This window comes from Lagopus muta, chromosome 27 (genome assembly GCF_023343835.1).
Source record: "Lagopus muta isolate bLagMut1 chromosome 27, bLagMut1 primary, whole genome shotgun sequence".
Lineage (NCBI taxonomy): Eukaryota > Metazoa > Chordata > Aves > Galliformes > Phasianidae > Lagopus > Lagopus muta.
The window spans coordinates 2,089,191-2,105,815 of record NC_064459.1 but is presented as its reverse complement, the minus strand read 5'-3'; the positions used below and the strand labels follow the sequence as shown (position 1 = coordinate 2,105,815).

General features: G+C 48.4%; 1 protein-coding gene across 3 annotated transcripts in view; it reads right to left on the bottom strand.

Annotated features, from left to right (window-relative positions):
- Positions 1 to 16,625, bottom strand: part of ZMAT4 (zinc finger matrin-type 4) — a 51,588-nt gene that overhangs the window by 29,464 nt on the left and 5,499 nt on the right. For all 3 annotated transcript variants that reach the window (XR_007373407.1, XR_007373408.1, XM_048928201.1), the window contains exons 2-3: positions 11,068 to 11,169; positions 2,762 to 2,851 (exon numbers count right to left, since the gene is read on the bottom strand). Coding sequence is in view for 1 of the 3 variants with exons in the window: in XM_048928201.1 (XP_048784158.1) it covers positions 2,762 to 2,851; positions 11,068 to 11,169 (192 nt within the window). In the remaining 2 variants the exon portion in view is untranslated. The remainder of the gene's footprint in view (positions 1 to 2,761; positions 2,852 to 11,067; positions 11,170 to 16,625) is intronic.

Below are 16,625 nucleotides of genomic sequence, written 5' to 3'. Positions count from 1 at the left end.
GTCATCCTTCCCTAAGAAAGAAGCACAATTAGAAGGAGGACTGATTTTCATCGCTTTTTTTGTTATTAACTATAAATCAACTTAAACCTTAGGGAGAAATCTCAAGAGGTGATAAGTACTGTTCCGTGTGCAATTTGCAGCTCTTTTAAGCAGGATTCTCTCAAGATATTTTACGTCTTCAAAGAGAAATCACTTGAAAGTTAAGAGCAGAGTAAAAAAAAAATTCCCAGCCTCTATTGATCATCAGCAGTGGTAACATATACAGAGCCTCCAACAGAGACCGTTTGAAAACCTGATACTTCAGTGTGTAGCAATAGGGTCTCTCCTCTTGTTCTCCTCTTTGGCAATGATTTTCTCTTTCCAATCCAATTTCACAGATAGGCTACAGTTAAAAAAAAAAGCTTCAAACAACCCTCGGACCCCTGAGCTTCACATCTACACCAATGGATGCTTCCGGGAGAGCATCTCAGGGCATGGGTGAGATGTCACCACCAGATCAGGGGTGCATCCTCCAGCACCCACCCCAACAGCAGTGCAGCACCACTGTGCCCTGCCATGCCCTGAAGGGTAATTATGCCTGGCCTCTTTGTCAGCGGCTGTTTTACCTGTAACCAGATGGGCTGGGGGGAACCTGACCCTGCTGTCTTTTGTCACCTGCTGATTGATGCCTCGCTGATGGGATTGTGCAGCCAAGCAGTAAAACAACATCACTCGTCAACCAGGGCACAGAGCCCGGCAGCTCCCCATGGCCTTTGTGCTGGGGGCACAAGCCTGCAGCATCCCTAACCCTGCTCAGCCCAAAGCACAGCAAGCAGGCACCATTTAGTTCCATACAACCCACGCTGCGCAAGCTGAGCCGGCGTGCAAGGGATTTTTCTTCCTCTCGTCTGCTTCTGTAACTTTCTCCTGGCAATCCTTCCTCTCTACCCTTTGCAAAGTTGGGGTCACAACCTCCATCAGCCACAGAGCAGCACAGTCCTGGCAATCACTGTCTGCTTCCCAGCACTGACTCTGCTCTGCAGCAGCGCAGGACAGCCCAGCACGCAGGGGCTTCTCTTTGTGATATTACAAACTTCAAAGCAAATCTCCTGCGTCCAACAGAATTAGCTTCAGCCATTCAGCTGCCTGTTAACAGCTGCTAAAAGGCATAATCCTCACGCAGGGCCAGGCAGCAGCAGTGCTTTGCTGGATGTTCCCTAAGCAATCCTCAAGAAAAGTATGGATTTTTAATCTGTAGATACAAATCTGCTGTCTGCATTTCCTGGGTTTTACTGAGAAGAAAAGATTATCCAAACCCTTGAAATACAGCAGTACGAAACGTGGCACTCAAAGCACTGCAAAGTGTCTTAAATTTGAGTTAATTTTCTGTGCGTGAAGAAGGTTCTGCTGTGAAGGTGCTAGCAGGAATGCAGGATATTTTTATGCTGCCCAAAAAACAGCACAGAACTCTCCATGCCATTCAGAGGCCAGGTAGCAAACGCTGAAACTCTCAAAGCCTTTTCCATGGAGCATCTATAACTGCAGAATCTTCTCTTTCTAAGCTGTGATTTGTGGAAGGAAACCAAAGTATTTCGGTTTTATGGCCTAAAAGATGCCTTGGTTTGCAAGGATTATTTCTAATATTCATTAAAGTCAGTACGTCACAGCTTGACTGATACTGGTAGACATCTGAGCCGGGCAATGCAGCTGCATCCTTTATGCAGTAATGATGTTACTCTGCTGCCTCAGAGATGCCCTAAATATTTCTGTTCCCCCTGCATGCAGAATCTTGGATAAAGCTGATAAGCAACAGGGCTGCTTTGCAAACACAGAGCTGTAAACATGGGCAGATTTTCCCTGCCACGTTGTTATGATATTAATAACTTCAGAATGTAGGTCTGGTGTAGCAAATCACCCACCTGGTTCATAAGGACTCGCTCAATTCAGCCCCATTAAGGGGCACTGAATCAGCACTGAATGACCTGACTTCTCGCTGTGCCTTCTTATAAAAGAAATGGGAAGTGGTTCAGCTCCGACTTACTTAAGGTCTATTTGCTTCTGTAGTCACCATCTCAGTGTGCTGAGGTGTGTGTGTGGGTCTGGGGCTCATTAGATGTAAAGGAGCTCGTTAAAGAATTATGTTCCAAGCCTATATGTGCATGTCCACTCTATCTTTCACATCCTGCCATTAATCACTCAGTAAAAATAGGCACGAGATCCCGTTGTGATGGGGCAGACTGCATCTGCAATTACCCTGCGTGCAACATAAAAGTTCTGCTAAAATTTTAATTACTGCGTGAAGGAGCTTTCAGATCCCTTTGGCAACTCTTGCAGGCTTCTGTCTTTAATTAGAAGATATCTTGCTAAATATTGATAGCGTGAGCCACAGCCACACGTGGATGCTGTCTGCTGGAAGCTCAGCAGCAGCTCTCATGCAGCCCAGCACACGGGGAGGGATGGATGCAGTTACTCCCCAACCTGCAGCACACCCTGACCCAGCTGCTGCAGGCTGCTTGGACCTTGTGAAGCTGAATAAAAGTCAGATATTGGCTGCCAACATATTCTTTTTCCAATGAAAGAGCATTGCAATAACTAAAAATGCAATTACAGCTGCTGATGCACATCATATTTCTTGTACAGTTTACTGAGAATTATTTCCAGTTACTTAGCATTGTGGCTAATCTAAACGTTACCTCTGGGGACCTGATTATCTGCAGCAGTTACCAAAAAATGCACAGAGGCAATGATTCATGGAGCAAACAGGGACTGGAGGTATACCCACGTTTTCTGAGCGGAGTTTTTTGGCTGGACAGCCTCCATCGATGGGGTGAAGCATGTAATAGAGGCGAACTTTGCTGGCGTGTTTCCGACTCTGGAAAATAAAAAAAAAGGGGAAAACAAAAAAAAAAAAGGAAGAAATGAGGTTTCAAAAAGCAAACGTGCCTTGTAGAAAACCAAACTGCAGTGATATTTCATGTCCCGTTGAGAAGTGTCTCCAAGTGAAGGACGCCACGTCTCACGGAGCTGAACTTACTGTGGGCTCAGGGCATCTGCTGCCTGCACTGACAGCTCTGTGTTGCCCCTGGACATGGGGAAATAGAAGAGGTGAGAGGAGAGCAATGGTTGTTATCAGCCCATTTCCATTCCAGGAGAGACCGAAGAGGTCAGGGCCATTTGGCTTCAGGAGGAGATGGGATGGCATCACCAGCAATAGGATGCACGCACGCAGACAGAAGCCTGCAGAGTTCTTTCACTTCCAGCAGAATAAAATAAAATAACATAAAGGGAATAAAATCTCACTCTAGGAAATAAGCCAACCGATACCTGCCAAAGGTTTGAAAGAAATTTCCCCCGCGGGTAAATTACCAGATAATTGTGCATTATGTGAAACCTCCTGCTCTGCTGGGAAGCAGCTGCTGCTGGCCCTGCATCACCCTGCAGACAGCACTGCCAGGACCTGGTCCAGCTGCAGCCATACAGGGGTGCTGGGTGCTCTGTGTGCACAGGGAGGGGAAAGGTTCTGCAGGAGCAGCAGGGGCACCTCCTGAGCAATAACTCCATTGGGGAGAGCAGCCTGAAGCCACTAACTATGTGCATCCGTGGCCCAGGCCTGCAAGGCAGCTATTATTATGCAAATGTTCCTCCCAATCTCCATTTCTGATTGCCTCGCAAGAACAACGGCCCCGTAATATTATAATTTCAGATCACAGATTTGCAATTTTAAAATATTAAATTATCATTAGCATGTACTGGAACATTCTTCTTCCCGCGGCGTGAACTTGGAGCTAAATTTGCACAGAGCTAAATTTGAATGCATAAATGTGAACTACGCAATAGTTTATTTTATTTTATTTTTTTTAATGGAGCAAATCAGTCAAGATAAATAATGACAAATATCTCTCCCTTCCTCCTCTTCCTGCATGCATTTAGGAAATGCTGTTTTGTCCCCAGCAGAGCTCAGCTCTACGCCTGTTGCTCTGAGTGGGGCACAGGAAACCCCTAAAGCTCCACCTCCCAGTGATTAGCAGCCTGGATGGTGATAATTAAGAGATGACATCAGAAACGTTTGGAAGCCAAAGGACAGGTGTGTGCTGGCTGGCTGTGTGCAGCTACAGCCGCTGAGTTCAGCAAACAGCAAAGTTTTTCCGTGTTTTGTTCTGGGTATAAAATGCTTCTCACTTTATTTATGCATTTGTTCAGACCTGAGAATGCCAAGGAAAAGGAATAACTTATGTTTGGCATCATCGTAAACGACACGCTCCTTATGCAGCCTTATTATCCTACGGTTATAAAAGCAGAGCTTAAAATCATCCCTGGCTTTTAGCAGCCAGCAGTGAGTGTCTCATTCCCTCTGAGGAAGCAGAGGTAGCACAGCCCATTTGTCAGCCCATGTTATCTCTGGCCTTCCCCACATTTACATGTGCATTTATTATCCTAACACCGCAGCCAGAGCGAAGCAGCGACCCTTGGTGTGCTGCTCACCAACAGCCCTGCTGGTTTTCTCCTCCCCTCCACAGAGCCACCAGCAGTGGTGACACACTGGGAGGGTGACTATTGGTAGCAATGCCCCTCAACAGTGATGCTCTGCAGCCACAAGATGAGCTGTGTGGGGTTTGCTGGGTTCCAGCCATGGAGAAAAGCTGGGAAGAACAGCGCTGCTGGTCCAGGAGGTGCTCAGCACCCAGCCAAGTGCAGGCACCAAAGGAGCATCCACATACAGGGAACACCAAATTGGGATGGATGGGATCACACAGATCCCATTCTGGTCCCTCTTACAGCACGCACGAACCTTAGAAAAGGAAAAAAAAAAGCTTTGACACAGACGTAAATTCATGGTCTTCAACAAGAGCACTGCCTTTGAACACGTCTGCTCCTTCATCAATAGGCACCACAACTTCATCTTAAGAGCTTCTGTGCCTCTCAGTGTTCTTTTTGTAGATCTACAAAGCGTTATGCCAAAGGCATTTTCACTTCAATCCTCTGTCTCCAGTGTCTGCAGACAGCTCCTGTAACGGGGAAGAAGTCTATAGACTACATCAGTACTGCACACCTCAAAAACACCCCTCTCTGTGGGTTGGGGCTGTTTTCACATAGCAACTGCAAGCTCCTGCACTGCAAGCTCATCTATTGTTGGAAGGCTCATCCATAAAATTAGGCAAATGGATCATTTATATCTCTATCAAATCTATTCTAATCCCAAGGACTGTGGCAGAGGCAGCAGGATCCCAGAGATTCAACCTCAACAAATGAAAGGGCAGAGCCCTACGTTGTGCTAGGAAATGCAATCTGATTTTGCATAAATCGAGTTTTGCAGCACAGCTCTGTCCTGAGCACACAGCAGGAGCAGACAATGTGGACTCTGTGAGCAGAAAACAGCTGAGGACCCGTGGCTGTAGATGAGCCCTGGGACACAGCAATGATTTCTGCTTTTGCAGCCAGGACAGGAAGGGATGAGAGATGAGAGCTCGGGCTTACAGAGGATTTGCTCACTTGCTGCAGTAACTGAACAGATTTTTGTGCATTTCCCAGCAGCAGTGTCCTTGGGAAGGATCTCAGCAGGTAGGGAGTTTCTGACAGAGACTTTGGCTCTGGGTTTGCTGGGCTGCAGCCCACAGCAGCCCCAGGGTCTGTTCCCACCCTGCACCATTGAAATGAGAAGACCTGACAGCTGCAGATATGATCCCAACCACCTCACCAGGTTCAAACCGCTCTGCTGCTGAACTGCAGCTGTTTCTGATCCACCTTCTCCTGTCCCACAGTTGGTTCATTGCCTGCTCTGCACTCACTGCTCACAGCAGGGGCACAGGCAGGGACAGGAGCAGGAAATGAGAGCAGGAACTGTGAGGGCAGCACTAATGGCTGTGGCATCACTTCACCTGCAATAAATTCTTCCCCAGAAGCCTGTTGGTTGGCTTTTAATCCTTTTAGCGTGCACCGTTCCCTTTTTTGCACGCTGTCTGTTTCTTAATTAAATCATCACAAAACATGCAGTCATACAATTACATCAACTGCATTATCTGTATGTGCCCTACTTGCGACCTCCTCGTAAGAGATGAAGGTCAGCTCCCCAGACCTCGTGCAGAATCCCAACCACGATGTCCCCATGGAACGGCCCCATGGAGCCCCTCCTGGAGCTGCAGTGCCCCCAGGGACCCCTTCCACTGGCCAAGAAGCAGTAGTGACAGCACTGGGCATAGGAACAGCCCTTTCTGGTCAACTGAGCTGCAAACAACAGGACCAGTTGATTCGGTAACGCAATAGATTTCAAAATCTATTCAACAAACTTTCCAATTTCTACTGGAATGGAACCAACTTCTCCCTCTTTCTGTGATATAACAACATCCTCTGCTTTTTTTAAATAGGGGACAGAAGTATTTTCAGAAATCTCCTTCCTTTTTCTGCCTCCCCTGCCCACACAACAAGCAAACACTATTGTCAGATCCCCGTTGGTCGCAGAGACAAACTCCGTCTGTTATTCCAGACGCTGCTGGGTGCCAATGTCCTTTTTCTCCCTTTGTCGTTTTTGCAAAGCCTCATTTATAATTGATGGTCATTTCCATCCACTTCCTCTTCTTCCTCCGTGAGTTAATTTTTTAAAATGTGCCTGTTCCTACTTGTGACTTTGTGAGCACACAGAGACGTGTCCGCAATTCCCAATTGCATGCAACTGAATTTCCACCACCAGGAAATGCTTCTTTATAGCAACAGGTGGAAACGCTGCCAGTTTGGACACTAATCTGCCCACACAAAGGCAATTAACTGGTGAACTATTTGATACCTGCTCAGCATGTATTCTCTACCTGTCAAACCCAGAGCACTCCCTGCTCTTGAGCCCCACAGAAGCAGCCTTGCTGGGTGCCATAGGGACCTTCTATGGGTTCACTGCACTGCCAGCACACAGTGATGGTCCTGGCACGGGGTGGGAAACAGCACCAGAAGGGTTAACACAACCACAGCATCTCCACACCGTGCTCAACCAGCAGCAAACAGCAGCAGCAGCTCCTGCTCTCATCGCATCCCCACGTGCTTGAAACAAATCACTTTTAAAGCATGTCAGTGCAAATCGCTGCTCTGCCCCCGTGCAGTACGTGGGCAGACTTTGTCACAACACAGAGACAACTGAAGGCTCTGCTTTCAAACACCTGGAACCCAAATCCAAACACGGCTTGTGAGTTTAAAATATTAAAGGAAAGCAGGAATCGATACCTGGTACACAGCAATGCCTCCCTGAGCACCATCAGTACAAAGCAGTGTGCCGCTGCTTCCAGCCCACAGCCACTCTGGCTGTTTGGGGACATCCTTGGGGTTGCCCCATGACCTCTGCCCCATGTGACCCCCCCCAGTGCGTTTGATTTCTCAGCAGTCCAATGAACTTGGGCTGTTTTCAGCCAGAAACGGGAACTGCACAGAGGAGCCACGGAAAGGGAGCTGGGTGAGAAGGCTTTATTCGCGTTGCTGCTATTTAGCAATAGATTTGGATACTGGGAGTGCATTAAAAGTAATGTTTGGCCATTAATGTTGACAACAGCACAGTAACACGGAGCATCGTAAAGTACCAGCTGAAGCTAAAGAGGTTTCCTGAAGCAGCTCTGAGCAAATACTGCATGCAGAGAAGGCAAGGGGCATCACAACAGCCCCCCCATAAGTGCTGACACCAATGCACACCTCCCACAGACACTGCTGGGTCACACACACCTCACTGTGCTTCCCTGGCTGCTGGCACATGGCACAAAGCAGTGCTGAGGGAGCCTGCAGAAGGTCCCTGTGCGCACACACAGGAACAGAACAACACCTGCAGCACCCAAACCGCGCACAGATTCTTCCTTTAGTCTCTCTGTAAAGTCAGAGCAGCCACAAAAAACCGTGTCATGTCATCCAGCACAACAAAGCCAATTCTCCACAGCTGTGGGAAGGACGCAGGCACAACGTTGGACACATTCCCTCCTCCTCCAGCCCCTGTGAAATCAAAGGTTGCTCTCTCTAACACAAACCCAAGGGGCAAACAGCAATGCTAGCACCATTACTGTTCCTTCACCAGCACACAGCCAGCACCAGTGGGCACCAGTGTGTCTTTTCTGACCCCCCACCCTGGAAATGCCCACACAGCATCCCCTGAAGGGGGCTCCCACCAGACACAGAACATCCCTGTGCTCTGCTGCAACACGTATTTTGTTAACAGGAATTCATGCTTTTAGGTTAATATGTGCACCGTGTTCATATTTCAGATACAAGATTGGCTTTCTGAGCACACACATTTTGCTGCTTGGAGCACCGACGTGCCAATGGTAAACAATGTTTATTATTCCTCCAGACAAACCATCATCCTATGCAAAATATCCCAGAGCAGGACAGACTCGTGGAAGCAGATGAAGTTGGGCACCAAGCAGACGAGCAGCACTGATGGAGCTGTTGATGCTGCCCATCCTGCTCACCGTGGCAGGGTGAGAAATTCCAAAGAGCTCTCAGCTCCCAGCGATGAGCCAAAGGGCACAGCACTGTTTTTGTTCACTGTTTTTGTTCTGCATTTCAATTTTAATACACCTTGCCTCTGCCCTCCCCCTGCCTCCACAGCAAGCATTGAAGCAGCGTTCCCTTATGCCACAAGGTGAACCAATAACAGCAAATCCACGTGATGTATTCCTGGGCATCTCTTCCTACCAGCCTGCTGCATTTCTTCATTTTAAATGAAAAAGTAAAGTACTGCCTGAACACCTGAAGCAATAAAGATTACCATGAAGGAAAGCGTTATAGCAGCTTAAGGAGCAGCGTAGCGATGAGCATGCAGCTCAAGGTGGGATCTGAGAGCAACTTTGCATATTTGGTAATTTTCCTGCATGATTTTCAAGGAGAAACTTGAAAATGAAAGGTAACATCTTTCTAATGGCTGTGAACGCCTCTGTGCAGCAATGAGGGCTTGGAGCTGACTGAGGAAGCTTATCTTTCTAACTGTACACAGCAGCACACCAGAGGGATTGCTACAGCCCTGTCTCAAAGACAGAAGTGGAAGGAAGTGTTAAATTATGGGTGATTGAATGCAGAAGAGCAGAAATCCTCTCCGGAGCAAAGGATTTCAGTGCAGTTGCAGCAAATGAACCACATTTCTTCCTCCCTCTCCCTATTTGTTTGGCACTTTCCACAGCACTTCCAACATTACTGCTGTCCTCTGATTTCTCCCACACGTGGCACAGCAGCTCCACAGGGATGGAAAGGTGAGCAAAGGTGCCACAGATGTATCAGAGAAAGCCAGAGACGGGACTGCACAAAGCACATAAAACCAAGGCAGGATTTTGCTGTATGTCAGGTTGGAAGCAAAACTATGCTGCAAACACACTGATTCTTTTGTCATTTTTTCCACTACACTTGCCCTTGGAAATAATACCGCTTAATATTGCGCGACTGACATCAAATTATTTCTTATTCCTGGCAATGTAGTGCAGCAGAAAAGGAGAGTTATTGGTGGATGACTTGGAGAAGGAGATGAGACAGCGATTGGAACTGACTATTCCTGTTTGGCAAGATAAAGCATCCCCCTTTCATAGACTGTTTTCCTCTATTTTCTTACAGAGAAATGTCTTATTCTGCACGCACAAAGGAGCCAAGATCCCAACGCCTGGCACAAAGGCTGCAGATCTGGGCTGTGCTGGAGAGCTAAAGGCTGAGCTGCCCTTCTCCCTGAGCTCAGTGTGGGTAAGGGCACTGCTGACCAAACCAAACCAACCACAGGGGAAAACATTGCACAGCCCAACGGGCACCTCAGCATCGTGGCACTGCCGTGCTGGGAGATCCCAAGAGATGACATGCAAGCACAACACACCTCAGACTGGAAATATACAGCAAGAAAACCTCGTTGTTTTCCACGGTTTGAAAACACCTGCTAGAAATTAATGATTCAGCTCATACCTACAATTAAAGGCACGGAAGAAAAGAGATTGGCTGAGCATCCCACTGCTCGCACGGGTCGCTAATGCTGTTCCTGCAGCAACGTTTCTGCCTCCGGTGGAGCAAACCTTGGCAGCCACTCACCCGTTGGCCAGGAGCTGAAGGTGTCCCTGAGCTGCAGCCCTCCTGTCTGCCAGGCTCCGTGCTGCAGAGTGCAGCCAAGGGAGCACTTACAGGAAACGTCTCCAGGAGTTTGCCAAAGCAGAAGCGTCAAGTGCCTTATAAATAAACGTGCATTATTGTTGTTGTTTACTAATCCAGCACAGCATCCTTGGATACCGTGCACCCATTAAGCTTCTCGCACGTCTCCTGTGGTCGCAGGGAGACAAGTGGTTCTTCATTGCTAAACGCTCGCAGCAAAACTCCGGGGGAAACTCCATCTCCAGGGCCTCGTATCACACAGTGATTCTGCTTGAGCTGCTGCAGACCCTCTCAGTTCACCACGTGCAGAAGCAAGGCGCAGCCCAGCCTCTCCATCCCTGCAAATACAGAGACCCTCAGTCCCAGGCTCTCCATTTGTGAGGCTGCAGGGGGGGGCTCAGACCCACAGCCCCAAGAAGCAGCATTGCCAGGCAGCAGTTTTCTTTCTGGATGGATCTCGCAGCAGCGTGCCTTTCAGTAATTTCCTCCCTCGTTTAATAGGAATTTATTTAATTTTGTTTTGAAGATATGCAGTGCCGTTAATTGCTGTTCTAACATGTCTCTAATGATATATCCCTTCTAATTGTTTATTGCTTCCCTACCTCTTAAGTGCTTGAATGCATTCACAAATACTAATCTGTTCTCTGCACAATCAGCTATCCCACTCAGCAAAGTACAGCGAAGCACATTTAAAATAAAGACTTGCATTTGTTTTGCTGAACTCTATAGCAATCTCCTTGCTAGCCACATTTCTTTGCAACCGTCTTTTAGCAGAGTGTAGCCTGACTTTGCAGATTTAGGCAGGCAAAATAAAGCAAGCAACATTGCAAGTGACATCATTTACAGCATAATGTAAAAGCAAAAAAACACTCTTTTGAGTTCTGACTTTTCAGAGAGGTGCTTTGAAGGCTCGTGTATCCACTTCATAGGAGAACAGCTGAAGCCACGGGTGTGAGAGGCACCGATGGAGCATCACAACCCACCCGTGATGAACAAAGAGCATCCTACCTCATAGTGAGCCACGCGCTGGGACTCGGATATCAGCTGCGCGCTGCACACTCTGCAGTAACTTTCAGTGAACAACTCCTGGTCAATGTCAGAAGATTTCATCTGTTCACGGCAACAAAGAGAAGAGACAACAAACAGATTTAGTTCCAAAGCAGAAGAAGTTGTGTTCGATGGAGGTCCCTGTGGGCCAGAGGTCCTTGGCAGTGCAGGATGCACGCAGGAACCTTCAGCTTTCTGCCCACCATGCAGGCACCCACGGGTGTCAAACCCTGCTTTACAGCCCAGGCAGAGCGAAAACCACCATTAGGAACTTCAGAGAGAGGAAATTCAAACCAAACCAAAACAAACAATTTGCAATTCAAGAGGGAAATAGAGGCCAATGCTTTCTGACTAATGCCAAGATAAAGCGTCTATTAATTCATAATCATAACAAACCCAGGCGCAATGAAGACTGATAATGTGGTTTTTATAGCATTTATTCTGCTGATTGGGAAGGAAAACAACACGACAATAACCGAGTTATGAGCTCTCATAGCAGGAGGCAGGCGGGGGAGGCCCTGCCAGCTGCAGGAAAAGCTCCTTTTGGTGCTCTGGATCTGCCAGACAAAAGGTGCAAACCCTGGAGCTCCCCTGCTGCCCTCACTCACTGATTCTGCAAATCACTGCTGGTTTTCCCCTCTTTCTTCCTGGGTTTAATCTTCATTTACTCTGTCTGGAGTACTGCTGTATTGGGAAACTTTCAAAGACGCCAGAAGAACCTTTTAGGAGTACAAGTAGTGCTGCAAAATTGCATCAAAGGCAAAATAAAGTGGGAGAAACAACCTCTGAAACACAACAGATTGACACGAGGCAAACCGAAGAATCTCATTAAATCTTAATCCAGCAGCCAAACAGAGGCGTATCGCCTTCATCTGCATGCAGTCTGCAGCACTCACAGTATAAACTCTCACTGCGAAAATCAGAGTGAGTCAAAACTGCTCAGTGTTAGCTCAGCCCTTCCTGCTCTGATAACAGATCCCAGGTCTATTTTGCCTCTGAATTACAGCCATGTGAGTGGAGCTGTATCAACACCCCCCCCCCCCCCATCCCCTTTATTGCAGCAGGGGCTAAACAGGCTTATCCAAGAACAAGATTTAATGTCTTTTCTCTAAGCAGTAACTTCTGACTCGGAGATAGGATTTGTTAGCTTCAATATTGTCTGCTCGGTTTTATGCACCATTGTTACAACAGAAGGATGAAATGCATCCCAACAGGTGAATGCAGTCATTATGCTGACAACGTGAAAGCTCTGCAGCTTTGTGGAGTGATTCATGTGTAACTACTCAAGTTCCCTAATAAAGTCTCGCTGGAACAACAGACTCTAAAGTAATGCATCAGGAGCCCATGGCAGACTGTGTGAGACAATTAAATTAGTGTTAAAAGGTAACTGATCTGGAAGTCTTCTCCCTCAGTCACCATCCCCAGTATTTACACGATGTTTGGAAGTGCTGGAAATGAGGAATTACCACCACGAGATCACACGTGTCTGGCCTTGGTTCAGACCTCTGCTGTGTTCCCATGCACAAGCAAAGCCACAGCTTGAGGAGCGTCGCTTTCACCCAAAAAGCCAACCTCTGTGGCTGGCTTTCTGCTCAGCCTACAGCAGCATTCCCCTACCAGCACCCACCTGAACACACCGCCCTTGCAGAGCTACCACTGAATCCCAGATACGTCGAGGCTAAGTTTGAACTCAATGCCTGTTCAGAAAACAGACCCTTACCTGTCCTACATCAGCATAACAGGAAGGCAAAAATCCCCTTCTCTTTTCACTGTGCTTCTTCACTGCCTCTCTGCTGCCTGAGAGCATCTCCACGTAGCCTGGAGTGCCACTCTGAGTGCTGACACTTGTGCACACGGCAGTGTGAGCTGCTGGCTCTGGACACAGCTTTTGTGTTCATTGATTTGTTCACATTCCCCAAATATTTCTTTGATTTTCCATCCCAGGATAACAACGCTGCTATGGCAGTATATCAGAAAGGTGCTAAGGAAACCTGCAGCCAAACAAATGAACACACACACACCTATACATCACATAAACCACGCTGCCACTGCTGGAGGACACCGGGGACCCTGCACAGCAACTGCAGGACTATGCCAGCATCATCTGGGACCCACCTGTCCCCTGCAGAGGGGTCTGCACTGCAGGCAGCCCCACTGGTGGCATCTGCTGCAAGGGCTCCGTCTGCAGCAAAGGCAGATCCCAGACATGAAGCCTGGGGGTAAAGAAAACAGTTCTGTTGTGTCACTCCCTGACCTAAAAACAGTGCTTTCATGTGCTCCAGAAAGGCCTTTCCCCCTCCCTCCCCTCACTGTGTCTGAGACAAATTCTGTATTGTTTTGTGGGTCAGTGCCAGCAGTGATTTATTAACTTCCTCTACCTGAGAGTGTCATAAAGGGAGTCCATCAGCAATTAATATTTATGCATTTCTAATCACTTAATTCCTTTTTAACTCTCCCTGCCTACCAGCACCTTACAGCTCGCAGAATTGCTGGGTTGGGACGATCCCCACCTGCACCCTTTGCCAGAAGGGATCCAGGCTGTGCCCCACCAGCACCGTGCTGGAGAAGTGCAGATGCTGAGCAAGGAGGGATCTGTTCCCTGCATGTTCCCAGAGGTTTTCTTGCTGAGAGCTGAGGAATTAATGTGCAATTTACACCCTGCCAGCCAGACTCAGTGAGCAGAAGCATCGGGCTGCACTGCATGGTGTGAGCACCCAAAACTCCTTGTCTGCTCCTCCTCAGGTGCAGATATGGGTGACGGGGCTCCCACCACAACCATCACCTCTCCTCCTCTCCCCACAGCAGGGTTTATGACTCGCTATTTCCTCACGTTGGCGCTCAGGTTTTGGTGTTCCTCTCCTGCTCCATAACCCCTGCACATATCAGAATGGCAAACTGTCATGAGAGCCCTCATTTTAAATACCTTCTGCCATATGGCCACGATTCTTCTCAGCAGTTTCAGTGACTATAACGGCTTAATGAAAATCAATTTGATGGGGCTGACTCCAGCTTTTGGCAACCACCAGGAAGATGCTAAGTTGCATTCAATTTTTAGAGGAGAGAAATCAACATCTTGACACCAGAGACAACTCAATGCTCTTTTCCAAATGCAATGGTTCTATGATTCTATGATGCACCCAAAGCCACATTGCTTCTTTATGGAGGTGTGCTGCAGCTGAAACCCAGCAGCCGTGGACACGTGCTGTGCCACGCTGGGATGTGAGCACCCAGCTCTGAGCCATGGATGTGGTGCTCCATCACTGCTCAGCGTGAATTTCTGCAGAGGCTCGTTTTTCATGTTGCACAGCCAAGCACAGGGAAGGCTGTACTACAGAGCACTGAATTCAGCAACTCCATTTCTTGCAGTCAAGAGGAGAAAAATGTTGTCCTTCATACCATTTACTCTCAAGGGCCTTAATCACCTTTCCCAAAATTAACTGCTTCCGAAACCCCTGCACTGAAGCACCAGAGAAGTGACGACTGAGCATGTGCACGAATGCCAGAAGCAAGCAAGCCAAAAATTAAATGCCCTGATTTTCATTTTATGAATTATTGGTGCCTGTCACTCTCTCATGGATTAACATCTCATGTAACACTTCCTGTTATCTTCAGTTGTTTAATTTGTCTTGCAACAACAAAAAAAAAGTCTATGCTAATAATTAATGTGCTTTCAGCAACTGTGTCACCGCACTTACAAGAAAGCATCTGAAGAAATGCAAAACACTGCCTTTTGAAGTGCTGTATTTCAACACTATGACGGATGGCTGAGCCTGTTCCATGAGTTCAGTTCTCCTCAGGATGCTTTGGGGTTCAGCTTGCTCTGCTCCAAACCAAGCTGCTCTGTGTTCCTCCAGCTGTGCTGCACATCTGTCTGCACCCCTTCCGTGCTTCACTTCCCCTGCATCTCTTCCCTGGTTCAGGGTTCATCCACCACCTCCTTCCTTCTCTCCTCTCCAGCGTCAATTTGCCTCACTCCTGCCTTCAGTCTTTGATGCATTTTGACACGCTTTATTGGAGCTTTGAAAATCAGAACAAGATTGTGTGTGGCGTGAGCTGGAGAGCAGGAGAAATGCTGCACGTGTCTGCTGCATGTGTCAAAACACAGAGGAAAGGCTGAGGGAAGTGACACAGAGGAGATGGAACATGGACACAACCTCTGCCAGCCAAAAACCAGAGCTGCACAACTTCCCCATCCCCAGCAGCTCCGTGCTAGGAGCCACCTCAGCACAGACTCAGACAGCAATGGAGAGAGGGCGCATGCAGCAGAGAGCACGACCCAGTGCCATGGACTGCTGCATGGGTGGCAGAGGTGGGATGCTGCAAGGTTTAAAGGGAGGAACGTTGCAATTTGGAGAGCAGCTCCATCCCTACAATGCGTGCAGCTGGTTATACCTACAAATTCTTTTGATTATTCACACTGCTACGGTGCGGCAGAATTTAATTGCGAACATGCTGACTTGAATAAAAACGTATTTAAAGAGAAGATTGATCTATTGTGACTGATTTAATAAAGTTGGTGGGAACAGCACTAAGAGCAATCGTATTTCGTGCCTCACTGTGTGCCCAGCACACCTCAAGGACGAGGCTTTGGCACCTGCCCCAGAGCAGCCTGGTTGTGCAGCTCAGGCCTTTTCTCAGCAGGGATGTGCCTAAAAGAAGGGGCCAAAGCAGCCCTCGTGCAGGGGCTCTGGGGACAAAGGGGCTGACGCAGCCAAAGGCAGCAGAAGGACTCACTCATATTGGGATGCAGGAGCGGATGGGGGCAGGAAAGCGCAGCCCTGGGGCTGCGTGCTGCACGGCGGGCATCGCGGGGCTGGCACTGGGTGCCCAGCAGGCTGGCACACTGCAGAGCCAGGGTTACCATGTGATGCTCGTGGTTGCTATGGAAACAGTAGTTTCTCATGGAAAACACGCATCAATAGTCCCTGTGCCTCCCAGAGCAGAGCGCAGTCAGCGCTGCCAGGGTGCGGGCACACAGGTCACGGGCTGCCCAGTGCTGGGTGCCAAGGCTGTGCTGCAGAGTGCTGTGCTGCTCAGCCCCCACGTGCAGTGCCTGGGTACCACCTCAGTCTCTGGGTAAGCAGGACCTACTTTTTTCCCTAATGATGTACAAAGCGGCAGGAAACGAGTCAAGCTGAATCCCGTGCCTGCAGCTCGCAGCCTCTGGTGCTTTGCATAATCAGTGCTTGTCATTCCCCATCAGCTTCAGCTCAGCAACCCAGGAGGCAAAGCCCTGTAAGGTGCCAATGAGCTTAGAAGGATCCTTTGGAGAACAAATCTGTCCATCACTGATGGGGATTATTTTAATACTGCATTCCTCGATAAAAGTCTGCGCGCCGGCCTCGCTGGCTGAGCTAAAGCACCTCTACAGAAAACAGCTTCAGCCTCAACAGCACAAACTCCACATCAGTTTAATGTCACCGTTTGTTTGAAGCCCAGCTGCTCAAGGAGGCCCAGTGGCTCTGCCCAGAGCCCCCCCCCCCCCATTGCACTGACCCATGGACTCCGCTCCCTCCAGT